The sequence below is a fragment of the Coregonus lavaretus genome (genome assembly GCF_964263955.1).
Source record: "Coregonus lavaretus genome assembly, chromosome: 17".
In the NCBI taxonomy this organism is placed as follows: domain Eukaryota; kingdom Metazoa; phylum Chordata; class Actinopteri; order Salmoniformes; family Salmonidae; genus Coregonus; species Coregonus lavaretus.
Window position 1 is genome coordinate 31,640,975 of NC_140004.1, and position 27,786 is coordinate 31,668,760.

Sequence of the window (27,786 nt, forward strand, 5' to 3'; positions counted from 1 at the left end):
ATAATTGTATCACGTTTCAGGAGAAGACCCAGATGCAGACAGTGTCGAAGTAACAAAAGTTAATTACAAAAACAGGGGGCAGGCAAACGACAGGTCAAGGGCAGGCAGAGGTCAGTAATCCATATCAGAGTCCAAAAGGTACAGAACGGCAGGCAGGCTCAGGGCAGGCAGAATGGTCAAAACCGGAAAAACTAAAGACAGGTGCACAGGGAAAACCACTGGTAGGCTTGACAAAACAAAACAAACTGACAACAGACAAACAGAGAACACAGGTATAAATACACTGTGGATAATGGGGAAGATGGGCGACACCTGGAGGGGGGTGAAGACAATCACAAAGACAGGTGAAAGAGATCAGGGTGTGACACAGTGTGCTTCATCTCAGTGCGTGTCTGAGGTAAGCGTACATTACTTACAATGAAACATTTGTGATATGAGATCCTTGTTATTCATTCTGAAAGCAATGTCCTCAAGCCCAGATCAAGGGTAGATTACATTATCTTTGTCCCAATAACCAAACTTGTGCACTACCAAGTATGAAGTGATTTATTGGCCAAAGTATACTGAACAAAAATATAAAAATATAGATTTTACTGAGTTACAGTTCATAGAAGGAAATCAGTCAATTTAAATAAATTCATTAGGCCCAATTTTATGGATTTCACATGACTGGGCAGGGGCGCAGCCCTGGGTGGGCCTGGGAGGGCATAGGCCCACCCACTTGGTAGTAAGGCCCACCCACTGGGGAGCTAGGCCCAGCCAATCAGAATGAGTTTTTCCACAAAAGGGAAACAGACAGACATACTCCTCAGCACAAGGTTCACCTGTGTAATGATCATGCTGTTTAATCAGCTTCTTGATATGCCACACCTGTCAGGTGGATGAATTATCTTGGCAAAGGAGATATGCTCACTAACAGGAATGTAAACAAATGTGAGCACAACATTTGAGAGAAATAAGGTTTTTGTGCGTATGGAAAATTTCGGGGATCTTTTATTTCAGCTCATGAAACATGGGACCAACACTTTATATTGCGTTTATATTTTGGTTCAGTATAAGTATGCTATGAAAAATTCCTATACAAATTACAGAAACCCTTTAAGTACTGCAGATACACTGTGTGAAGATGACATTTTATTGCATTCGATGCGTCTTCCTTTATACCTTTTAAATGTGCGATTCTGTTACTTGTGTGTTAATTGGGCCCAAAACTGTTTCATTATTCAAACCATTCCATATATTTATACATTTACCATGAACTTCATCCTCAAGTCAGTAGTTTGTGTTGTCAATTTGAGTGTGTTCAGGTGTGTTGGCCACACCTGATCTTAATTGGTTTGTGTCTTGAAAGGTGGTCTATTTGAACAGTGGGAGGGAGAGGTAGACATGATATATACACTGCAGCAAATGTTTTTGTTGTTTTAATAAGCTTTTAGCATGATCTGTTTTAACCTCTTTAAAACCATCTGTTTTATAGCCTACTAAATATTTATTGAATTTTGACAATTTTTATCAGTCCAGTTATTATTTTAACCTCTTGATGTGCACGGGGTACGCCCAGCACTGTCACACACTGTATGAATACACTATAATTTCTCAATAGTTCTTGATTGTATGATTTTGTTTGTTTGTGTCACAAGGTGTGGTGTGTTGTCAGACCAACCCACCCTGAAGAAGTGATGGCGGTGTGGAACAGCGGTGAAGAGGAGGGTCTGACTGAACTGGAGGGCTCCTCAGACACCATGACAGCCCTGACCTCCTCCAAACACCACCTCCTCCACCACGGAGCTATTAACGACTCCAACTACACCACAACCAACAACATCACCTACTTCCCTTACTACCAACACTCCCTCCCTGTGGCTGCTAGCTTCATCCTGGCCTACCTGTTCATCTTCCTGCTGTGCATGGTGGGTAATGTACTGGTGTGTCTGATCGTGCTGGGGAACCGCCGCATGAGAACCGTCACCAACCTCTTCATCCTCAACCTGGCGGTCAGCGATCTGCTGGTGGGCATCTTCTGCATCCCCACAACGCTTGTGGACAACCTCATCACAGGTAGGTAACACAACTTAGTTTAACTAAGCTGGTGAATGCAACTCTGTCTGAGCTGGTGAATGCAACTGAACAGGTTAACGCAACTCAGCATCATCAACTCCATTACATCCCATTCATTTAGTCCCGTGTAGCTCAGTTGGTAGAGCATGGCGCTTGCAACGCCAGGGTTGTGGGTTTAATTCCCACAGGGGACCAGTATGAAACTGTATGCACTCACTAACTGTAAGTCGCTCTGGATAAGAGCGTCTGCTAAATGACTAAAATGTACATTTAACTACATATTAAGGTGAATGTGTTGATCTATGTGAATTAATTCCACTCTAGAAACATTCCCTGAACTGTATAATAACCTTGACACATCAATATCACAGACTCAAACTCAATATTGCATTTCTAAAGATTGAGTCAGATCCATTTCCACTCAGGTCTTGTATTTAGATGTTAAAGTAATTTGTGAATTGAATGTCGTGGAAATTCTAATGAAGTGATAGAAACTTTGTAATTTCTTCAAACAATCAATCTTTATTTGATATCGATTAATTATTGCTATAATGGAGCTGGTCATGAGAGCCCAACAAACAAGAAATGCTGACGTCTTATATAGTGGACCTAAAAATGCTTAGTCATGGCACACAGCTGTGCCCTTGGAAGATAGTAAAAGACAGGATGAACTGAAAAACTGTGGTCACTCTCAGAGGCTCTTTCTCTTGACCATGTGACCAAGTGGAACAGAAGCAAAGATTAGGGGAGACAATACAGGTCTGTTCTGTTAATAAAACTATCTCTAAACTCGAGTCACACCATGTCCTTGACGATACACCCAGACCAGCTGCAGGGAGCTAGAGGGAACAGGAAACCCAATGTAAATGTTTCCCTCACAATGACTCATCAAAAAGAAAGAACATCAGCAAACAATTATAATGAATATAAACTAAGTACAGTTGAAGTCGGAAGTTTACATACACTTAGGTTGGAGTCATTAAAACTTGTTTTTCAACCACTCCACAAATTTCTTCTTAACAAACTATAGTTTTGGCAAGTCTGTTAGGACATCTACTTTGTGCATGACACAAGTAATTTTTTCCAACGATTGTTTAGAGACAGATTATTTCACTTATAATTCACTGTATCACAATTCCAGTTTACATACACTAAGTTGACTGTGCCTTTAAACAGCTTGGAAAATTACAGAAAATGATGTCATGGCTTTAGAAGCTTCGGATAGGCTAATTGACATCATTTGAGTCAATTGGAGGTGTACCTGTGGATGTATTTCAAGGCCTACCTTCAAACTCAGTGCCTCTTTGCTTGACATCTTGGGAAAATCAAAATAAATCAGCCAAGACCACAGAAAAAAAACTGTAGACCTCCACAAGTCTGGTTCATCGTTGGTACCTTCAGGCATTTGGAAATTGTTCCCATGTTCATCTGTACAAACAATAGTACGCAAGTATAAACACCATGGGACCACACAGCCGCCATACCACTCAGGAAGGAGACGCGTTCTGTCTCCTAGAGATGAACGTACTTTGGTGCGAAAAGTGCAAATCAATCCCAGAACAACAGCAAAGGACCTTGTGAAGATGCTGGAGGAAACAGGCACAAAAGTATCTATATCCACAGTAAAAAGAGTTGTATATCGACATAACCAGAAAGGCCGCTCAGCAAGGAAGAAGCCACTACTCCAAAACCGCCATAAAGTCAGACTACGGTGTGCAACTGCACATGGGGAAGAATATTGTACTTTTTTGGAGAAATGTCCTCTGGTCTGATAAAACAAAAATTGAACTGTTTGGCCATAATGACCATCGTTATGTTTGGAGGAAAAAGGGGGTGCCTTGCAAGCCGAAGAACGCCATCCCAACCGTTAAGCACAGGCGTGGCAGCATCTTGCTGTGGGGGTGCTTTGCTGCAGGAGGGACTGGTGCAATTCACAAAATATATGGCATCATGAGGAAGGAAAATTATGTGGATATATGGATATATTGAAGCAACATCTCAAGACATCAGTCAGGAAGTTAAAGCTTGGTCGCAAATGGTCCTTCCAAATGGACAATGACCCCAAGCACACTTCCAAAGGTGTGGCAAAATGGCTTAAGGACAACAGTCAAGGTATTGGAGTGGCCAACACAAAACCCTGACCTCAATCCTATAGAACATTTGTGGGCAGAACTGAAAAAGTGTGTGCGAGCAAGGAGGCCTACAAACCTGACTCAGTTACACCAGCTCTGTCAGGAGGAATGGGCCAAAATTCACCCAACTTATTGTGGGAAGCTTGTGGAAGGCTTCTCGACACGTTTGACCCAAGTTAAAAAATGTAAAGGCAATGCTAACAAATACTAATTGAGTGTATGTAAACTTCTGACCCACTGGGAATGTGATGAAAGAAAGAAAAGCTGAAATAAATCATTCTCTCTACTATTATTCTGACATTTCACATTCTTAAAATAAAGTGGTGATCCTAACTGACCTAAGACAGGGATTTTTTACCAGGATTAAATGTCAGGAATTGTGAAAAACTGAGTTTAAATGTATTTGGCTAAGGTGTACGTAAACTTCCGACTTCAACTGTATATCTGCAGGCAATATTAAATGATCAAAGGAGACATTAACAGAGTGAGGGAATCATAGATCCTTCCTTCTGAATGTCTTTCATGAGTTTTTACTTTTACCACCAGCCATTTTCTTCATACAGTATCTTCCAAAAGCAGAACAATTTCATTTTTTTACTCTGCTACTTCAGAACTCAATTTACATAACTATTGATATCTTATCGTTCATAGACTGGGTTTGGATTTTGGCGGGACCAATGGATCCCCAAAAGCATTGAACATTTTAAACTTTGTCCACTCCACTATCTTTTCATCGCCCCCAAGACCAATGTGAAGGCCAATTCAAACCCTGCCTGTCCATATAATTAACATGACATTGCTAGAAGGTTAATTAGAAAATATGATTAATTAATCTTCATATTAAAATGTCCATGCATAGTTGATGCCACATCATTTCCAACCTGAAGCAAATACAAGGAATAGAGGGGTTGATACCGACACCCGGGAGTGCTACTGCTGTGGCGAAATAGGACACATCGCATGGAACTGTCCCAAGAAGGAGGAACCCATGCAGGTCGACATTTCCAATCTACACCACTGCCATGTTATTTCTGCCCATGTCCAAGCCCACCACCACCCACTGCACCGCAGTCGAGTACGGGTACAAGGGAAAGAAGTAGATGCTCTTCTATACTCCGGGAGCATGGTCTCCCTCATCATGCCGTCACTACTAACCCAGCCACAGAGGACTGCAGCTCCAACCATGGACATCACCTTTGTACACAGGGACACCAAAACTTATCCAACTGCAGATGTAGAGATTAACGCCACCAGAGGGCGGTTCAGAGGTAACCTAGGGTTGATTGAAAATCTACCATTTCCCGTGCTACTGGGACGCGACTGTCCATATTTTCAAGAATTGTGGAAAGGACTACAGGACAAAGGAGATGGCTGTGCCAGTAATATGGCATGCCAGGTACCATTTAAATTTTCCAGTGAAAATAAAATGAAACCGCTACCAAAGAACTACCTGTCCTATGAAAGGAAAATTAACAAATTGGTACTTACCTGTCCGACTCCTGTAGCCAACACTTGCATTCTCCTGGGAGAGGAAGGGGAAGAAACCGACGAAGAGACAGGAAACCCAATGGGGATAAACGGTCACGAAACGGAGGAAGAGGAGGAACCGGAAGAGCAGGGCGAGGGGCCTGGAAATTCTTATGCCAATGAGATTTTTTCCTCCTGAGTTAACACAACACAATATAGGGGAAAGTTTGGTACTGCTCAGCTGGAAGACACGACAGAAAGTCTAGGTAATAGATGGTATACCTATAAATCCTGCTAATGTACTCACTTTTCCCGGGTAGGTTTACCCCGAGAAATCCTGACGTACGAAGGCACTGTGTTCATGTCCAAGGTGATGAAAGATTTATGTAAATTGCTTCAAATCAAACAACTGCGCACTACTGTATATCACCCCCAGACCGACGGCCTAGTCGAGAGATTTAATAGAACCCTGCTGTTTTTGATGTTTGAGCATACAGACTTCAGTATTTTCGACCAGTTCCTCTTCTTCAGAGAACCTGCTGGAAGAGATTGTCCTCGGAGATGTTTCGCCTTCCCAGACCCAGGAGTTACGTGAGTTGGTGATGAATAATAAAGATGTGTTTTCTTCCTTACCAGGACACGCCTTCCGGGGATACGGGTCCATCAAAAACCTTACCGGGCGCCAGAAGCGAAGAGAGCGGCAATAAAAGAAGTGCAGAAGATGTTGGAGCTGGAAGTCATTGAAGAATCACACAGTGCGTGGTCCAGCCCGATAGTCCTGGTGTCAAAACCAGATGGTACAGTACGGTTTTGTAATGACTTCCGTAAGTTGAATGCCATTTCGGAATTTGGTGCTTATCCCATGCCGAGAATAGATGAGATGATAGAAAGACTAGGAGATGCACGATTTATTAGTACACTTGATCTAACCATGGGGTATTGGCAGGTTCCTCTGACCCCTGCAGCTCGGGAGAAGACTGCATTCTCTACTCCAGACAGCCTGTTCCAATATATGCGACTGCCCTTTGGAATTCATGGAGCCCCCGCCACGTTCCAAAGGCTGATGGACCGCATTGATGGCGCCCTCATCAATCCTATGCTGCAGCATATCTGTACGATGTGATAATCCACAGCCACACTTGGGAGGAGCACCTAACCCGATTTAATAGTGGTCATCAACGCCCTTCGGCAAGCAGGACTCACGGCCAACCCAAAGAAATGCACGCTGGGGGTAAGTGAAGCATAGTATCTGGGCTATTCCATAGGGCGAGGGTTGATCAAACCACAAGAGAAGAAGGTCGATGCAATCCAGAATTGGCCTCGACCAGTAAATAAGAAACAGGTACGTGCTTTCCTGGGAATAACCGGTTATTACAATAACCGGTTATTTTCATCCAGGATTATGCAATCATTTCAGGACCTCTGTGTGACCTGACCCGGAATGCCCAACCTGCCATGGTACAGTAGAACCCTGCGGCCAAAGAGGCGTGTCAAAAACTGAAAACTGCCTTATGCACTGCCCCGGTGTTGTATTCGCCGGATTTCTCGAAGCCCCTGATTGTACAGACCGATGCATCGGGCACTGGAATTGGAGCTGTACTCTCGCAGGAAGTTAATGGAGAGGAACATCTGGTGCTGTACATTAGCCGTAAATTGATTCCCTGTGAAACCAAATATGCAACAGTGGAAAAAGAATGTTTGGCAATTAGATGGGCTCTGGAGTCCTTGAAATATTATGTTCTGAAGTTTGTATTGATGACAGATCACACAACCCTTCCCTGGATGAAGCAGAATAAGGACACTAACGCCCAAATCCCCCGTTGGTTCCTCAGCCTCCAGCCTTTCCACTATCGGATCGTCCACCGTTCGGGATCTAAACATGGTAATGTTGATGCCATGTCTCGTATGCATGCCATGTTTTCTATGACCGCTCTGACCACAGGGTCAATGCTGAGGGGGAAGGTATGTAGTGGTTTCAAGGGTTGTGTTGTGGATGGACATTATGTGCCTGCGAGGTTTCTTTGTTGTTTGGCTGCCAGGACCACGGACAGCAATGTGAAGTATTCCCCAGAAGCAGGACCACGGACAGCTCAGTGGAAACTTCTAGACTGCAGCAGAACAGCCACAACTGTCTCCAGTTGTAATCAGAGCCAAACTGCAGACAGGTGAAACCAATCAGTTTCTCTATTTAACCGCGCCCTGGGTTTCTTGCTTTGTCTTTTTTTGACCCGGAAGGAGTAGGTTATTGGAGAGACAGAGTGTACGGTGGAGAAGGTTTTAAAGAAGAAAGGAAAATATGATTACAACAAGGATTGAACCCCCAAAGACAAAGCTTGGAGGACCTTCCACTGGTGGCGTAGTGTTAACTTAGTTTGTTTTGGGTTTTATATATCAAGAACGCTGCCAAATCCTGATAATAATAAACAGGTTTAACCCTTTACTTGGACTTGTGTTGTGTGGCTGTATGTGTACACCCCACCTTAAAAAGAACCTGGCACAGAAAACACTACAATACATAGTGTGACATTTCAGTCATATACTGTACCTTCATCAGACATATGAGGCTAAAGCAGACTTGACTGTGAATATAATGGGGACAAAGAAAGGGTTAGTGTAGGAGGAATACTCGAATCAGCAACAAGCATTAGAAACAATAACAAAGCACATCCCCGCCCTTGTTTTGGTAAAAAGCTGAGGGATGGGTCTGGATGAATGTAACCACTCAAATTCATAGACAGAGCTATGGATGCAAGGACTGACCATCCATGATATAAAAATTATAGTTTTAACCATGTTTTGAGGTTAGTGTTTGTTTTCATTTACTTTAAATGAAAACAAGCTTTTAGTTTGGGTCCTGATGTGGTACGACAGTTGAACTAAGCTCATGAGGCATTTATAGGTTATATTCTTCAAGAATCAATGGGTACATATCATTCAAGTCCAAAAATGGGTGCATTTTCCTAGTGCCAAAATGCAATATTTTAACATGTCCCTCCGTCATCCCTGTGTCACTTCTAGGAAGATTGAAACCCACTTAATCCCAAAATGTATCCAAGTTTCACCATCATTCTAAAGGCCTAGCTATTTTGCTGCATTGACAGTCATTTCTGAAGATTATTATTTGTATTCATGTGATTAGTGATGCATTTATGTCTGTCCCTCATTTTAAGGCCAACCCTGTTATGCAAACAATTTACCCCTTTAAAATAATGGACTATTCCACCAAGATAAATTATTCACAGCAGGTGATATCATTTGGGTCCTCTGAACAGCATGGTGGAAAAGTAAGTAAATCTTCGCTCACTTTTTGGTCTATTTATAATTGTTTTATCATCTTTGACTGAGGTGGTCGAGCTCAGCACGTCAACCCTGGTCGCTCAATTAATGATAGGAAAACTTGAATTTGATTTAACTTTCATTATGTGTGGAACATGGTCCCATGCTCTTCACCACATGATCAGTAATGGCCGATCTTCACCTAAATCCTCAACCCTATTATCGTCAACCATGTTAAGAGGCCCAAGGTTACATTATCAGTTTTATATTATATGTGAGTTTATTTGTAAAAGGGATACTTGATCAATGAGAAAATGTTGGCTTTATCTCAAACATGCTTTTAATAAGTGTCTGTAACAAGGTTGTCTGCTAAATGGCATATCATTATTTTTATATTATATTGACACAGTGTGGTACAAGTGCAGAAAAAATGCTCTTAGTTCATAGGATTTTAATGCCTGATGTGGGAAAAGGTTTTTTTCCGTAGGCTAAACATATCCTCCATGCAATTGAATGTTGAAAGAATAAATATTTTAAAGTTAATTTCTTATAAGTTTGCATGTCCAAAATTCACCCATTTCATGGAACAACCCAGCAAGTGCTGATTGCCACTTTAATTGTTCTTTAATATCCTCTTGTACACAATCTACTGTCCTCATCATTCATTATGTCCACCTATTGCATTTGGGTGAAATTAAATTGCCATTGAACTAACAAAGGTTTTGCAGAAAGCAATTTAATGGACAGCAAATCATTGCTTGTTATATCTTGGTAATATACATTTTCTAGACAACGGGATATAAATTGTGCCTATACCCTGCTGAGCTTGGAGTGATGAAAAGCTTTGTTCAAACATAACTTAGATACATTTTAGTGGTTACATTTCTCCAGCCCCATCCCTCAGCTCAGCTGTTTACCAAAACAACAGTGGGGTGCCTACTTTGTTATTGTTAAAACTGCAGATTGCTCCTTTAATGCATATTTCATCATGTCCATAGTCAATGTTGAAAAGACTGTCGTTATGTACCTTTCTACTAATGTAAAAGTAATTTATAGACTAATTGTATTACTGTAATAGTCACATGTAAAGAATGGCTCATCTATAGTTGAATAACTTCATAATAGGACATTACAGCCCACATACAGCCTGGGACATCTTGCTCCCGGACAAGCTAAACACCTTCTCCTGCTTTAAGGATAACACAGTGCCGCCAACGCGGCCCGCTCCCGATGACTGTGGGCTCTCGTTCTCAGTGGCCGACGTGAGTAAGACATTTAAGCGCGTTAACCATCGCAAGGCTGCCGGCCCAGACGGCATCCCTAGCCGCGTCCTCAGAGCATGCGCAGATCAGCTGGCTGGAGTGTTTACGGACATATTCAATCTCTCCCTATCTCAGTCTGATGTCCCCACTTGCTTCAAGATGTCCACCATTGTTCCTGTACCCAAGAAAGCAAAGGTAACTGAACTGAATGACTATCGCCCCGTAGCACTCACGTCTGTCATCATGAAGTGCTTTGAGAGGCTAGTTAAGGATCATGTCACCTCCACCTTACCTGACACCATACACCCACTTAAATTTGCATACCGCCCCAATAGATCCACAGACGATGCTATCGCACTGCACACTGCCCTATCCCATCTGGACAAGAGGAATACCTATGTAAGAATGCTGTTCATTGACTATAGCTCAGCATTCAACACCATAGTACCCTCCAAGCTCATCATTAAGCTCGGGGCCCTGGGTCTAAACCCCGCCCTGTGCAACTGGGTCCTGGACATCCTGACGGGCTGCCCCCAGGTGGTGATGGTAGGAAACAACACCTGCACTACGCTGATCCACAACACAGGGGCCCCACAAGGGTGCATGCTCAGCCCCCTCCTGTACTCCCTGTTCACCTATGACTGCGTGGCCACGCACGCTTCCAACTCAATCATCAAGTTTGCAGACAACACAACAGTAGCAGGCCTGATTACCAACAATGACGAGACAGTCTACAGGGAGGAGGTGACGGCCCAGGCGGAGTGGTGCCAGGAAAATAACCTCTCCCTCAACGTCAACAAAATGAAGGAGCTGATCTTAGACTTCAGGAGACAGCAGAGGGAGCATGCCCCCATCCACAGAAGGTTAAAAGCTTCAAGTTCCTCTGCGTACAAGTGGTCTCCCGAGTGGCGCAGTGGTCTAAGGCACTGCATCACAGTGCTAGCTGTGCCACTAGAGCTCCTGGTTTGAATCCAGGCTCTGTCGTAGCCGGCCGCGACCGGGAGACCCATGGGGCGGCGCGCAATTGGCCCAGCATCGTCCAGGGTAGGGGAGGGAATGGCCGGCAGGGATGTAGCTCAGTTGATAGAGCATGGCGTTTGCAACGCCAGGGTTGTGGGTTCGATTCCCACAGGGGGTATGAAAAAAATAATGTATGCACTAACTGTAAGTCGCTCTGGATAAGAGCGTCTGCTAAATGACTAAAATGTAAATGTACAAAATCTGAAATGGTCCACCCACACAGACAGTGTGGTGACGAAGGCGCAACAGCGCCTCTTCAACCTCAGGAGGCTGAAGAAATTTGGCTTTGCCCCTAAGACCCTCACAAACTTTTACAGATGCACCATTGAGAGCATCCTGTCGGCCTGTATCACCATCTGGTACGGCAACTGAACTGCCTGCAACCGGGGGCACACTGCCTGCCCTACAGGACACCTACAGCACCCGATGTTACAGGAAGGCCAAAAAGATAATCAAGGACATCAACCACCCGAGCCACAGCCTGTTCACCCCGCTATCATCCAGAAGGCGAGGTCAGTACAGGTGCATCAAAGCTGGGCCCGAGAGACAGCTTCTAGCTCAAGGCCATCAGACTGTTAAATAGCCATCACTAGCCAGCCTCCACCCAGTACCTGCCCTGAACTTAGCCACTGTCACTAGCCGGCTACCACCCGGTTACTCAACCCTGCACCTTAGAGGCACTGGTCACTTTAATAATGTTTACATACTGTTTTACTCATTTCATATGTATATACTGTATTCTAGTCAATGCCACTCTGACATTGCTCGTCCTAATATTTATATATTTCTTAAAATAATGGAATTACTTTTAGATTTGTGTGAATTGTTAGATACTACTGCACTGTTGTAGCTAGGAACACAAGCATTTCGCTACACCCGCAATAACATCTGCTAAATATGTGTATGTGACCAATAAAATTAGATTTGACATAGAAAATGATACTTGTGTTATGATTCCCCATTATGCAGACACATTTGAATTTGTTTTCATTACCTGCTTATGTCTTGTTCATCAAATCCTTCAAAGCAAACAGAAAATAAGTTTACCCAGTATTTCTATCACCATCTGTGGGTTGAGTGATGATTATGTGTCTATGCAAATGTACAGATTGTACCATCAACTTTTTGGTGCACATGAAACAACAGCCTGGTCTTGAGTTTGTGAGAACATTTTGCACAAAGCTTAGCATACGCTTCACTTAATGAACTGTATTAAATTATTGTAAAATAAAGTTTTGCAATGACGTATTACCATTTGAAAAGGAAAGAACAGAATAATAATAAATAAAATACTGTTGAAGGCCCAATCCAGACGTTTTTATCTCAGTATTAAATCATTTCTGGGTCACAATTTAAGTACAGTGCCTTCAGAAAGTATTCACACCCCTTGACTTATTCCATATTTTGTTGTGTTACAGTCTGAATTCAAAACCTGATTTTGAAAACATTTTCTTGCCCATCTACACACACTATGACAGTGAAAACAACATGTTTTTAGAAATTTTAGCAAATTTACTGAAAATGAAATACAGAAATATCTAATTAAGATAAGTATTCACACCCCTGAGTCAATAAATGTTAGAATCACCTTTGGCAGCAATTACAGCTGTGAGTTTTCTGGGTAAGTCTCTAAGAGCTTTGCACACCTGGATTAATATTCTTCAAGCTCTGTCAAGTTGGTTGTTGGTCATTGCTAGACAGACATTTTCAAGTCTTGCCATAGATTTTCAAGTAGATTTGAGTCAAAATTGTAACTAAGCCACTCAGGAATTTTGCTTGGACTGTCTGGGAGTGGTCTGAGTGAGGGACCTAATTGGAGGGGACAATTTTGTGATAAGAGGCACCAAATATTACACACAGCTAGGGCATGTCTAAATAATTATTTTTGGCTATAGTGCCATCGCAGATTTTGTCCATTACCCCCCTGGCGACCATTTCCAATATGGCTGCCAACCAGCGCCATGGGGCCATATTGGACAAGAGTCACATGGCCATATCTCTATAAATTATATGTAAATAAAGACCAATGATTGCTTAAAATGTTTGGGGTGATGTGGAGAACACAATAAAATGACTCATATGTAATATACAGTGCCTTCGGAAAGTATTCAGACACCTTGACTTTTTCCAAATTTTGTTACGTAACAGCCTTATTCTGAAATGGATTAAATAAATACAAATCCTCAGCAATCTACACACAATACCCCATAATGACAAAGCAAAAACTGAGTTTTTAGAAATGTGTGCAAAGTTATACAGAAAATAAAATAAAGTATTCAGACCCTTTGCTATGAGACTCGAAATTGAGCTCAGGTGCATCCTGTTTCCATTGATCATCCTTGATGTTTCTACAACTTGATTGGAGTACACCTGTGGTAAATTCAATTGATTGGACATGATTTGGAAAGGCACACACCTGTCTATATAAGGTCCCACAGTTCACAGTGCAGGTCAGCGCAAAAACGAGGTCGAAGGATTTGTCCGTAGATCTCCGAGACAGGATTGTGTCGAGGCACAGATCTAGGGAAGGGTACCAACAAACTTCTGCAGTATTGAAGGTCCCCAAGAACATAGTGGCCTCCATCATTCTTAAATGGAAGAAGTTTGGAACCACCAAGACTCTTCCTAGAGCTGGCCGCCCAGCTCTAGGGAGGTGACCAAGAACCCAATAGTCACTCTGACAGAGCTCCAGAGTTCCTCTTCGGAGATGGGAGAACCTTCCAGAAGGACAACCATCTCTGCAGCACTCCATCAATCATGGCCTTTAAGGTAAAGTGGCCGAATGGAAGCCACTCCTCAGTAAAAGGCACATGACATTCCGATTGGAGTTTGCCAAAAGGCACCTAAAGACTCTCAGACCATGAGAAACAAGATTCTCTGGTCTGATGAAACCAAAATTGAACTCTTTGACCTGAATGCCAAGCGTCACGTCTGGAGGAAACCTGGCACGATCCCTACGGTGAAGCATGGTGGTGGCAGCATCATGCTGTGGGGATGTTTTTCAGCGGCAGGGACTGGGAGACTAGTCAGGATCAAGGCAAAGATTAACGCAGTAAAGTACAGAGAGATCCTTGATGAAAACCTGCTCCATAGCACTCAGGACCTCCGACTGGGGCGAAGGTTCACCTTCCAACAGGACACATCGACCCTAAGCACACAGCCAAGACAACGCAGGAGTGAATGTCCTTGAGTGGCCTGAATGTCCTTGAGTGGCCCAGCCAGAGCCCGGACTTGAACCCGATCAAACATCTCTGGAGAGACCTGAAAATAGATGTGCAGCAACGCTCCCCATCCAACCTGACAGAGCTTGAGAGGATCTACAGAGAAGAATGGGACAAACTCCCCAAATACAGGTGTGCCAAGCTTGTAGCGTCATACCCAAGAAGTCTCAATGCTGTAATCGCTGCCAAAGGTGCTTCAACAAAGTACAGAGTAAAGGGTCTGAATACTTATGTAAATGTGATATTTCCGGTTTTTATTTTATTTTGCAAAAATGTCTAAAAACCAGTTTTTGCTTTGTCATTATGGTGTATTGTGCGTAGATTGAGGGGGGGTGGGGGGGACAATTTAATCAATTTTAGAATAAGGCTTTAACGTAACAATGTGAAACGTCAAGGGGTCTGAATACTTTCCGAAGACACTGTATATGTATACTTTAAAGAGCGACTGCCATTAAAAAGCAACGAATCCCTTTGAAACAAATCCCTATTCTAGTTTGAAAATTGACTACAAAGTGTAAATAAGATCATTTTGGTCATAAAGTCAGTCTTGTCAAAAAAAGAGTTTGGAACTTCCGTGCGTCACAACAGGTAAATTAAGGTTGTGTTTTGATTTGACAATGTCCACTAACATGGGGTGAACAGCTGCAGTGATTGCTCTCTATCCAATAGCATAGACAATGAGACTTTGTTTGCATAAGACATGTCGCACATTTCTGAACTTGAGAAATACTGCACCAAACACCTTAGTTAGATGTAAAATTGCGCAATTAAAACATCCTTGGCAAAAATGTCTACATTTATTGCGGATTTCTTGAGTTTTATCATTTTTATAGTGCCCCAAATTACAGTTTTTTTGTAATGTCCACATGCCTAGTTACAATAATTTACATGTACAGTAAACACTCTAAAAAGCGAGATGTTCCCTGAAGTCTGCTGATTACAATGATACACTACTGTGAATGGCCAAAAGTATGTGGATACCCATTCAAATGAGTGGATTCGGCTAGTTTAGCCACACCTGTTGCTGACAGGTGTATAAAATCGAGCACACAGCCATGCAATCTCCATGGACAAACATTGGCAGTAGAATGGCCAGTACTGAAGAGCTCAGTGACTTTCAAAGTGGCAACGTCAAAGGGTTGCACTTGTCCAACAAGTCAGTTCGTCAAATTTCTGCCCTGCTAGAGCTGCCCCGGTCAACTGTAAGTGTTGTTATTGTGAAGTGGAAATGTCTAGGAGCAACAACGGCTCAGCCGCAAAGTGGTAGGTCACAGAACGAGACCGCCGAGTGCTGAAGCGTGTAGCACGTAAAATGTGTCTATCCTTGGTTGCAACACTCACTACCGAGTTCCAAACTGCCTCTGGAAGCAACGTCAGCACAAGGACTGTTCGTCGGGAGCTTCACGGCCGAGAAGCCACACACAAGCCTAAGATCACAATGCCAAGCGTCGGCTGGAGTGGTGTAAAGCTCACCGCCATTGGACTCTGGAGCCGTGGAAACGCGTTTTCTGGAGTGATGAATCACGCTTCACCATCTGGCAGCCCGACTGACAAATCTGGGTTTGGCGGATGCCAGGATAACGCTACCTGCCCCAATGCATAGTGCCAACTGTAAAGTTTAGTGGAGGAGGAATAGTGGTCTGGGGCTGTTTTTCATGGTTTGGCCTAGGCCCCTTAGTTCCAGTTAAAGGAAATCTAACACTACAGCATACAATGACATTCTAGACGATTCTGTGCTTCCAACGTTGTGGCAACAGTTTGGGGAAGGACCATTCCTGTTTCAGCATGACAATGCCCCCGTGCACAAAGTGAGGTCCATACAGAAATGGTTTGTCGAGATCGGTGTGGAAGAACTTGACTGGCCTGCACAGAGCCTTGACCTCAACCCCATCGAACACCTTTGGGATGAATTGGAATGCCTACTGCGAGCCAGGCCTAATCGCCCAACATCAGTACCCAACCTCACTAATGCTCTTGTGGCTGAATGGAAGCAAGTCCCCATAGCAATTTTCCAACATATAGTGGAAAGCCTTCCCAGAAGAGTGGAGGCTGTTAAAGCTGCAAAGGGGGGACCAACTCCATATTAATGCCCATGATTTTGGAATGAGATGTTCAATGAGCATGTGTCCACATACCTTTTGGCCATGTAGTGTATCTGTGACCAACAGATGCATATCTGTATTCCCAGGCGTGAAATCCATAGACTATTTTAGTTTACCGATTTTCCTTATACAGTGAGGGAAAAAAGTATTTGATCTCCTGCTGATTTTGTACATTTGCCCACTGACAAAGACATGATCAGTCTATAATTTTAATGGTAGGTTTATTTGAACAGTGAGAGACAGAATAACAACAACAAAAATCCAGAAAAACGCATGTCAAAAATTTTATTAATTGATTTGCATTTTAATGAGGGAAATAAGTATTTGACCCCTCTGCAAAACATGACTTAGTACTTGGTGGCAAAACCCTTGTTGGCAATCACAGAGGTCAGACGTTTCCAGGTTTGCACACATCTCAGGATGGATTTTGTCCCACTCCTCTTTGCAGATCTTCTCCAAGTCATTAAGGTTTTGAGGCTGATGTTTGGCAACTCGAACCTTCAGCTCCCTCCACAGATTTTCTATGGGATTAAGGTCTGGAGACTGTATAGGCCACTCCAGGACCTTAATGTGCTTCTTCTTGAGCCACTCCTTTTTTTGCCTTGGCCGTGTGTTTTGGATCATTGTCATGCTGGACCAACCATCCATGACCCATTTTCAATGCCCTGGCTGAGGGAAGGAGGTTCTCACCCAAGATTTGATGGTACATGCCGCCGTCCATCGTCCCTTTGATGCGGTGAAGTTGTCCTGTCCCCTTAGCAGAAAACCCCACCCAAAGCATAATGTTTCCACCTCCATGTTTGACGGTGGGGATGGTGTTTTTGGGGTCATAGGCAGCATTCCTCCTCCTCCAAACACGGCAAGTTGAGTTGATGCCGAAGAGCTCGATTTTGGTCTCATCTGACCACAACACTTTCACAGAGTTCTCCTCTGAATCATTCAGATGTTCATTGGCAAACTTCAGACGGGCCTGTATATGTGCTTTCTTGAGCAGGCGGACCTTGCGGGTGCTGCAGGATTTCAGTCCTTCATGGCGTAGTGTGTTACCAATTGTTTTCTTGGTGACTATGGTCCCAGCTGCCTTGAGATCATTGACAAGATCCTCCCGTGTAGTTCTGGGCTGATTCCTCATCCGTTCTCATGATCATTGCAACTCCACGAGGTGAGATCTTGCATGAAGCCCCAGGCCGAGGGAGATTGACAGTTATTTTGTGTTTCTTCCATTTGCGAATAATCGCACCAACTGTTGTCACCTTCTCACCAAGCTGCTTGGCGATGGTCTTGTAGCCCATTTCAGTCTTGTGTAGGTCTACAATCTTGTCCCTGACATCCTTTGAGAGCTCTTTGGTCTTGGCCATGGTGGAGAGTTTGGAATCTGATTGATTGATTGCTTCTGTGGACAGGTGTCTTTTATACAGGTAACAAACTGAGATTAGAAGCACTCCCTTTAAGAGTGTGCTCCTAATCTCAGCTCATTACATGTATAAAAGACACCTGGGAGCCAGAAATCTTTCTGATTGAGAGGGGGTCAAATACTTATTTCCCTCATTAAAATGCAAATCAATTTATAACATTTTTGACATGCGTTTTTCTGGATTTCTTTGTTGTTATTCTGTCTCTCAGTGTTCAAATAAACCTTCCATTAAAATTATAGACTGATCATTTCTTTGTCAGTGGGCAAACGTACAAAATCAGCAGGGGATCAAATACTTTTTTCCCTCACTGTATGAACTGTAACTTAGTAAAATCTTAAATTGTTACATGTTGCGTTTATATTTTTGTTCAGTGTAGATTCGATAATCAGAATTGTGGGTATATTTCTGGGCACTTTTTCCCCACAAAAAAAAGAAAGAAAATAATTTACATATCCTGGTAACTACCAAAATAAAGGAAGCTCCAACCTAAAGCGTCTTAATAGGGCGTTGGGCCACCACGAGCCAGAACAGCTTGAATGTGCCTTGGCATAGATTCTATATGAGGGAAGCGACCCCATTCTTCCACTAGAAATTCCATAATTTTGTGTTTTGTTGATGGTCATGGAAAACACTGTCTCAGACCCTCCAAAATCTCCCATTTTAGTCATCTAGCAGACGCTACATGTTTAAAAAAAAATATATATATATATATATATATATATATATATACAGTGGGGGAAAAAAGTATTTAGTCAGCCACCAATTGTGCAAGTTCTCCCACTTAAAAAGATGAGAGAGGACTGTAATTTTCATCATAGGTACACGTCAACTATGACAGACAAAATGAGAAGAAGAAAATCCAGAAAATCACATTGTAGGATTTTTAATGAATTTATTTGCAAATTATGGTGGAAAATAAGTATTTGGTCAATAACAAAAGTTTCTCAATACCTTTGTTATATACCCTTTGTTGGCAATGACACAGGTCAAACGTTTTCTGTAAGTCTTCACAAGGTTTTCACACACTGTTGCTGGTATTTTGGCCCATTCCTCCATGCAGATCTCCTCTAGAGCAGTGATGTTTTGGGGCTGTCGCTGGGCAACACAGACTTTCAACTCCCTCCAAAGATTTTCTAAGGGGTTGAGATCTGGAGACTGGCTAGGCCACTCCAGGACCTTGCAATGCTTCTTACGAAGCCACTCCTTCGTTGCCCGGGCGGTGTGTTTGAGATCATTGTCATGCTGAAAGACCCAGCCACGTTTCATCTTCAATGCCCTTGCTGATGGAAGGAGGTTTTCACTCAAAATCTCACAATACATGGCCCCATTCATTCTTTCCTTTACACGGATCAGTCGTCCTGGTCCCTTTGCAGAAAAACAGCCCCAAAGCATGATGTTTCCACCCCCATGCTTCACAGTAGGTATGGTGTTCTTTGGATGCAACTCAGCATTCTTTGTCCTCCAAACATGATGAGTTGAGTTTTTACCAAAAAGTTCTATTTTGGTTTCATCTGACCATATGACATTCTCCCAATCCTCTTCTGGATCATCCAAATGCACTCTAGCAAACTTCAGACGGGCCTGGACATGTACTGGCTTAAGCAGGGGGACACGTCTTGCACTGCAGGATTTGAGTCCCTGGCGGCGTAGTGTGTTACTGATGGTAGGCTTTGTTACTTTGGTCCCAGCTCTCTGCAGGTCATTCACTAGGTCTCCCCGTGCGGTTCTGGGATTTTTGCTCACCGTTCTTGTGATCATTTTGACCCCACGGGGTGAGATCTTGCGTGGAGCCCCAGATCGAGGGAGATTATCAGTGGTCTTGTATGTCTTCCATTTCCTAATAATTGCTCCCACAGTTGATTTCTTCAAACCAAGCTGCTTACCTATTGCAGATTCAGTCTTCCCAGCCTGGTGCAGGTCTACAATTTTGTTTCTGGTGTCCTTTGACAGCTCTTTGGTCTTGGCCATAGTGGAGTTTGGAGTGTGACTGTTTGAGGTTGTGGACAGGTGTCTTTTATACTGATAACAAGTTCAAACAGGTGCCATTAATACAGGTAACGAGTGGAGGACAGAGGAGCCTCTTAAAGAAGAAGTTACAGGTCTGTGAGAGCCAGAAGTCTTGCTTGTTTGTAGGTGATCAAATACTTATTTTCCACCATAATTTGCAAATAAATTCATTAAAAATCCTACAATGTGATTTTCTGGATTTTTTTTCTCAATTTGTCTGTCATAGTTGACGTGTACCTATGATGAAAATTACAGGCCTCTCATTTTTTTACGTGGGAGAACTTGCACAATTGGTGGCTGACTAAATACTTTTTCCCCCCACTGTATATCCACATCACCATCAGACAATTTAAATGGTAAACTACATGGTAATGTAAAAAAATAATTTTTTTGTGATCCATAATTTGGTTGTAATCCTCTATGAGGCTGTGGAGTGATTCTAGTTGTGGATTTAAAAGAAAACATGAATCATCAGCATACAATGACACCTTTGTTTTTAAGCCCTGGATTTCTAATCCCCTGATATTATTGTTGGATCTGATTTTAATAGCTAACATCTCGATGGCCATAATAAATAGATATGCCGATAGTGGACAACCTTGTTTCACTCCTCTTGACAGTATAAAACTTTCTGAGAAATAGCCATTATTTATTATTTTACACCTAGGGTTACTATACATGATTTTGACCCATTTTATAAGAGATTCTCCAAAATTGAAATGCTCCAGGCATTTATATAAAAAACCCAGTCGTACTTTATCAAATGCCTATTCGAAGTCTTCTATTAATAGCAGGCCTGGTTTCCCAGATTTTCCATAGTGTTCTATTGTTTCCAATACTTGCCTTATATTATCTCCAATGTATCTTCCATGTAAAAAACCTGTCTGATTAGAATGAATAATATCCGACAATACCTTTTTAATTCTATGCGCTATACATTTTGCTAGAATTTTTGCATCACAAACCTGAAGTGTAAGGGGCCTCCAATTTTTTTAATGGACTGGATCTTAATATTTTCCACTTGTATCCTGTTTCAGTAATAATGAGATCTTCTTCTTGAGTGTCAGATAATCTACCATTTACATAGGAGTGGTTAAAACATGCTAATAACGGTCATCTTAGTATATCAAAAAAGGTTTGGTATACCTCGACTGGGATGCCATCCAACCCTGGAGTTTTCCCGGACTTAAAGTCTTTAATTGCATCCAGAAGTTCCTCCTCTGTAATTTCACCTTCACATGAGTCTTTCTGTATGGCTGTTAATTTTACATTAACAGTAGAAAAAAAATCTCTACAATTAGCTTCAGTTAGAGGAGATGGAGGCGACTGAAACGAAAACATATGCTTAAAGTACTTTGTTTCCTCCTTCAAAATATCATTTGGTGAATCATGGGTAACTCCGTCAATTGTAACCAGTTTCATAAAATTCTTTTTGGTAGCATTCCTATGTTGAAGATGACAAAATAATTTGGTGCATTTTTCCCCATATTCCATCCAGTTTGCTTTATTTGTATAATATATTACACTTGATCTTTCTTGAATAAGTTACTCCATTTCTTTTTGTTTTTCCTCTAATTTATTCTGAGCCTCTATGTTACAGTTTTTATTGCCATCTATCTGTTCTGTTAGACTTTCTATTTCCTTTGTTAGTATAAACTCTTTTGACCTAAATTGCTTTTGTTTTCGAGATGAGTACTGAAAGGCACATTTAAAGGTGTCCCATACAATAAGGGGATTTGCTGTACCTATGTTATGTCGGAAAAAGTCAGTTATAAATTCCTTTGTCCTAGTTAAAAATAAATTATCATCCAATAGGCTTTGATTAAATTTCCAATATCCTCTTACCCAGAGCGACTTACAGTTAGTGAGTGCATACATTTTTTATACTGGCCCCCCGTGGGAATCGAACCAACAACCCTGGCGTTGCAAGCGTCATGCTCTACCAACTGAACTACAGGAGGCCTGTTCAATTAGGTTGATATCTGATCGCACGCACACACACACACACACACACTTTAAACCCCCTACGGTCCTTTGAGACCCCTCTTTCAAAGTCAATGAGATCTCTTAGCCAAAAATAATGGGCAACTGGGCGTTTTTATACATGACCCTAAGCATTATGGGATGTTAATTGCTTAGCTCAAGAATCACACCTGTGTGGAAGTACTTGTTTTCAATATACTCTGTATCCCTTAGTTACTCAAGTGTTTCCTTTATTCTGGCAGTTACCCATATGGCATATTTGAGCCATTTTTTTGTGTTCTCCTCACTACCTTTTAAGGAGAAGTTTACCTAAAATCCAGAATGTCCCAAGTGATTTCATACATTGAAACTAGTTGGAGTTTGCTCTTTCCCTCTTGTCTCTCCCTGCAAAAAAAACGGGTCACGTGATTCGCTCTGCTGAAATCCACAAATTGTGGACAAATACGTTGTTTTATTGAAAGTGTACGGCTGAATTAGCTACTTTTTTTATCAAAAGTACTATCGGTTTTGAGTCAGGAAATTTGTACTTTTTCACCTAAAACATTTGCGATTATTTTATATAATTATTTTATATGGCCGACTGACACAAGCAGAGACGGGTAACAACTGCGCATGTGTGCTCGTTGGGGAATGCCTGCTACGTAAAAAGGACACGTCATTCCCTTCCACAATATTCCCTACCAACGACCAAATGAAGCATTCAAAGAAAAGAACACCCTCCCTACAATCAAACATGGGGGAGGTTTGATAATGCTGTAGGGTTGCTTTGATGCCTCTGGTCTGTGGGCCTTGAAAATATGCAAGACATCATGACATCCATCAGCAGATTATCAAGGTGTTTTGGAGTGCAACCCAGTGTCAAAAATATGTCTCTTTTGAAGGTTGTGGACCTTCCAGCAGGACAACGACCCCAAACACACAAAGCACCCTGAAATGGTTCAAGAACGAACGCTGGACTGTTCTGGAGTGGCCAGCGACGAGTCCAGATCTGAATCACATCCATAACCTGTGGCGAGATCTAAACAGCAGTTTGTAGAGGGCACCCCTCAAACATGAAAGAATTAGAGCAGTTTTCTGCTGAAGAATGGGCCAAATTGCCAGTAGAAAGATGCAGCAACCTCATTGATGGCTACATGAATGGCTGCATTTGTCGGCAGTTATCTTGGCTAAAAGCTGTGCAACCAGGTACTAGCTCCGGGTTGCCAATCATTTTGTCCATGCCCTTTGTCTTTATTTTAAATTAAGTTGGGTCTGCAATGTTGGAAATCTAATACCAAGGTTTATACATTTATTTTCAATTTCAACTTATTTTAGAATAAATAGGGAATTATTTAAGAAAAGTGTAAGGGTGCCAATATATTTTGCCACAACTGAACCTCCACACGATCACTTTGCAGCTTTCTCTTCTCAAACACGACTCTGTATTTTGGCCCTGCACCAGATCCAGTCCATGGTAATAAAGAAGGAACAGCTGTATCTGAGTATTCTTCGGGGATCTGTCCCCATAATTTTCGATTGCACATCTTTTTCATAGTCATCGGCGCTTAAGTACTTACTACACACACGTAGCAACGTAATATTGGCTGCAGGAGTATTTACATCATATTTATTGTTTATCATTGCTACTAACCGTTTTCTACATCTTTTACCGGAAAACTGTGACATTTTGTGCCTTCTTCCCTAGATTTCATATATAAACTGCAGCCAGAGACCGAACACCAGCTGCCATCTCTTCAGATTTCCACTTTTCAGAACTAACTTTACCTGTGGTAACTCTCTAAACTTTCAAACCAGTTCCTTCTAAATTCAAAAGCCACTTGCACATCTGAGCTATCTTTGTTGCAGGTGTATGGTAAGAGTTGAATAACATGAGAAAAAAGAAGAAACCTGCACACTGCTCTTGCTAGTATCACTGCTCTTTATTTAGCTTTACGTATCGGCTCTGGCGAAGGCCTTGAGGCCAATACGTAAAGCTTAATAAAGAGCAGTGATACTAGCAAGAGCAGTGTGTGGGTTTCTTATTTTTTCTCATTAACCAGTTCCTTCTCCCACCAAAAAGTAAGGGGAGGTAGTGTCCTTTTACTTAGCAGGGATTCCCCAACGAGCGCACATGTGCAGTTGTTACCCGTCTCTGCTCTTGTCAGTCGGTCACAAATAATGCTATAAAATAATCGCAAATGTTTGAGGTGGAAAAGTACACATTTCCTGACTCAACCTGTCACGTATACGCAGGGAGTCAGGAAGCAGGTGCAGAAGGAGAGTTTAATAACTATGATGCAAGGCAATTGAACAAAACAGGGGATGCGTACTGAACATGAAAACAAACCAATACTGCCTGATGACTGAGGCTACTGAGGGCTAAATAAAGGGAAGGTAATCAAGGTGATGATGAAGTCCAGGTGTGCGTAATAATGGTTGCCAGGGCCGGTGGTTAGTAGACCGGTGACATCGAGCGCTGGAGAGAGGGAGCGTGAGTATGCATGACAAAACCGATAGTACTTTTGATAGAAATACGCTTTCAATAAAACATTGTATTTGTCCATGATTCACAGATTTCTGAAACACCCATTTCCTCACAACAGAGAAGAGCAAGACCTGCTGCAGGGAGAAAGAGAGGGAGAGCGTAAACTCCATTGAACTAGTTTCAATGTATGGAATCACTTGGGAAATTTTGGATTTTAGGTAAATTTTAAGCAATCACTGGGCTTTATTTACCTACAGTGCCTTCAGAAAGTATTCACACCCCTTGACTTTTTCCAAAATGTGTTGTGTTACAGCCTGAATTTAAAATGGATTAAATTGCACACAAAAAAAATGTCAATGGCCTACACACAATAACCCATAATGTCAAAGTGGAATTATGTTTTTGAAATTTTTACAAATGAATAGAAATTGAAAAGCTGAAATGACTTTAATCAATAAATATTCAACCCCTTTGTTATGGCAAGTCTAAATAAGTTCAGGAGTAAACATTTTGCTTAACAAGTCAAATAATAAGTTGCATGGACTCACTCTGTGTGCAATAATAATGTTCAACATGATTTTTGAATGACTACCTCATCTCTGTACCCCACTCACAATTATCTGTAAGGTCCTTCTGTCGATCAGTGAATTTCAAACACAGATTCAACCACAGAGTTTTTCCAATGCCTCGCAAAGAAGGGTACCTATTGGTAGATGGGTAAAAAAAACTATTGACATTGACTATCCCTTTGAGCATGGTGAATTATGAATTACACTTTGTATGGTGTATCAATACACCCAGTCACGACAAAGATAGAGGCGTCCTTCCTAACTCAGTTGCAGGAGAGGAAGGAAACCACTCAGGGATTTCACCATGAGGCCAATAGTGACTTTAAATTAGCTACAAAGTTTAATGGCTGTGATATGAGATAACTGAGGATGGATCAACAACATTGTAGTTACTCCGCAATACTAACCTAATTGACAGAGTGAAAAGAAGGAAGCCTGTACAGAATACAAATATTCCAAAACATGCATCCTGTTTGCAACAAAGCACTAAAGTAATACTACAAAAAATGTGGCAAAGCAATTAACTTTATGTCCTGAATACAAAGCGTTATGTTTAGGCCAAGTCCTATACACCACATTACTGAATACCACTCTCAATTTTTTCAAGCATAGTGGTGGCTGCATCATGTTATGGGTAAGCTTGTAATTGTTAAGGACGGGGGAGTTGTTCAGGATAAAAAAGAAACGGAATGGCACTAAGCACAGGCTAAATCCTAGAGGTATGACGCTACAAGCTTGGCACACCTGTATTTGGGGAGTTTCTCCTATTCTTCTCTGCAAATCCTCTCAAGCTCTGTCAGGTTGGAGGGGGAGCGTCGCTGCACAGCTATTTTCAGGTCAAACCAGAGATGTTCGATCGGGTTCAAGTCTGGGCTCTGGCTGGGCCACTCAAGGACATTCAGAGACTTGTCCCAAAGCCACTCCTGCGTTGTTTTGGCTGTGTGCTTAGGGTCGTTGTCCTGTTGGAAGGTGAACCTTCGCCCCAGTCTGAGGTCCTGAGCGCCCTGGAGCAGGTTTTCACCAAGTATCTCTCTGTACTTTGCTCCGTTCATCTTTCCCTCGATCCTGACTAGTCTCCCAGTCCCTGCCGCTGAAAAACATCCCCACAGCATGATGCTGCCACCACCATGCTTCACCGTAGGGATGGTGCCAGGTTTCCTCCAGATGTGACGCTTGGCATTCAGGCCAAAGAGTTCAATTTTGGTTTCATCAGACCTGAGAATCTTGTTTCTCATGGTCTGAGAGTCTCTAGGTGCCTTTTGGCAAACTCCAAGCGGGCTGTCGTGTCTTTTACTGAGGAGTGGCTTCTGTCTGGCCACTCTATCATAAAGGCCTGATTGGTGGAGTGCTGCAGAGATGGTTGGTACCCTTCCCCAGATCTGTGCCTCGACACAATCCTGTCTCGGAGCTCTACGGACAATTCCTTTGACCTCATGGCTTGGTTTTTTCTCTGACATGCACTGTCAACTGAGGGACCTTTATATAGACAGGTATGTGCCTTTCCAAATCATATCCAATCAATTGAATTTACCACAGGTGGAGTCCAATCAAGTTGTCTGAATACTTATGTAAATAAGGTATTTCTATTTTTTATTGTGTGTAGATTGATGAGGGGGAAAAAATAACGTAACAAAATATGGAAAAAGTCAAGGGGTCTGAATACTTACCGAATGCCCTGTAAATGGGAGATTTCTGTATTTCATTTTCAATACATTTGCAAAAATGTCTAAACATGTTTTCACTTCACCATTATGGGGTATTGTGTATAGATGGGTGAGGAAAAAAATGTTTTTTTTTTTATTCAGGCTGTAACAACAAAATGTGGAATAAGTCAATGGGCATTAATACTTTCTGAAGGCACTGTACTATTTATGGCGATATGACCATGTGACTCCTGTCCAATATGGCCCCAGGGAGCTGGGGTAATATAAAAAAATCTGCAATGGCACTATAGCTTAAAATACTTCTAAGGACTTCTCCTAGCTGTGTAAAATTTGATGCCTCTATCACAAAAGCCACAATTCCCTTAAGATTTTACGCTTAGCCGCTGGACTATACCGCCTGGTGATGTCACCAGGGAAGCCAAAACTCCACCCATGCAAAGCCTGCTGATTAGAAGGGCCTGTGTGAATTATATTTTCAAACATCAACTATGAGGAAATAACACTGATAAAAACAGTGTTCGTTTTATTAGCTGTTGTACAATAAGATACAAAGCACAGTAAAAACAGAATTTTGACTGCACTGGGCCTTTGAAGCAGTTTCTGCAGTTACAATGTTTCCCTGACCTGCAGCAATACATACTGGATGCCAATTCAAATCAAATCAAATTTTATTTGCCACATGCGCCGAATACAACAGGTGTAGACATTACAGTGAAATGCTTACTTACAAGCCCTTAACCAACAATGCAAAGTAAAACAAATAAAAAAAGTGTTAAGCAAAAAAAATACAAGCAAATAACTAAAGAGCAGCAGTAAAATAAAATAACCGTAGGGAGGCTATATACAGGGGGGTACCGGTGCAGAGTCAATGTGCGGGGGCACCGGCTAGTCGAGGTAATTGAGGTAATATGTACATGTGGGTAGAGTTAAAGTGACTATGCATAAATAATAAACAGAGTAGCAGCAGAGTAAAAAAGGGGGATGGGTTTGGGGTGGGGGGGCAGTGCAAATTGTCTGGGTAGCCATGATTAGCTGTTCAGGAGTCTTATGGCTTGGGGGTAGAAACTGTTAAGAAGCCTTTTGGACCTAGACTTGGCGCTCCGGTACCGCTTGCCGTGCGGTAGCAGAGAGAACAGTCTATGACTA

General features: G+C 42.1%; 1 protein-coding gene across 1 annotated transcript in view; it reads left to right on the forward strand.

Moving 5' to 3' along the window:
• Nucleotides 1–1,679: 1,679 nt before the first annotated feature.
• The window catches only part of LOC311144371 (neuropeptide FF receptor 1-like), a gene marked incomplete at both ends in the record, with an annotated part of 28,329 nt that continues 2,222 nt past the window's right edge, over nt 1,680–27,786 (forward strand). Inside the window, one exon of the mRNA XM_084180393.1 lies at nt 1,680–2,058. Within this exon, the coding sequence (XP_084036519.1) occupies nt 1,680–2,058 (379 nt within the window). The remainder of the gene's footprint in view (nt 2,059–27,786) is intronic.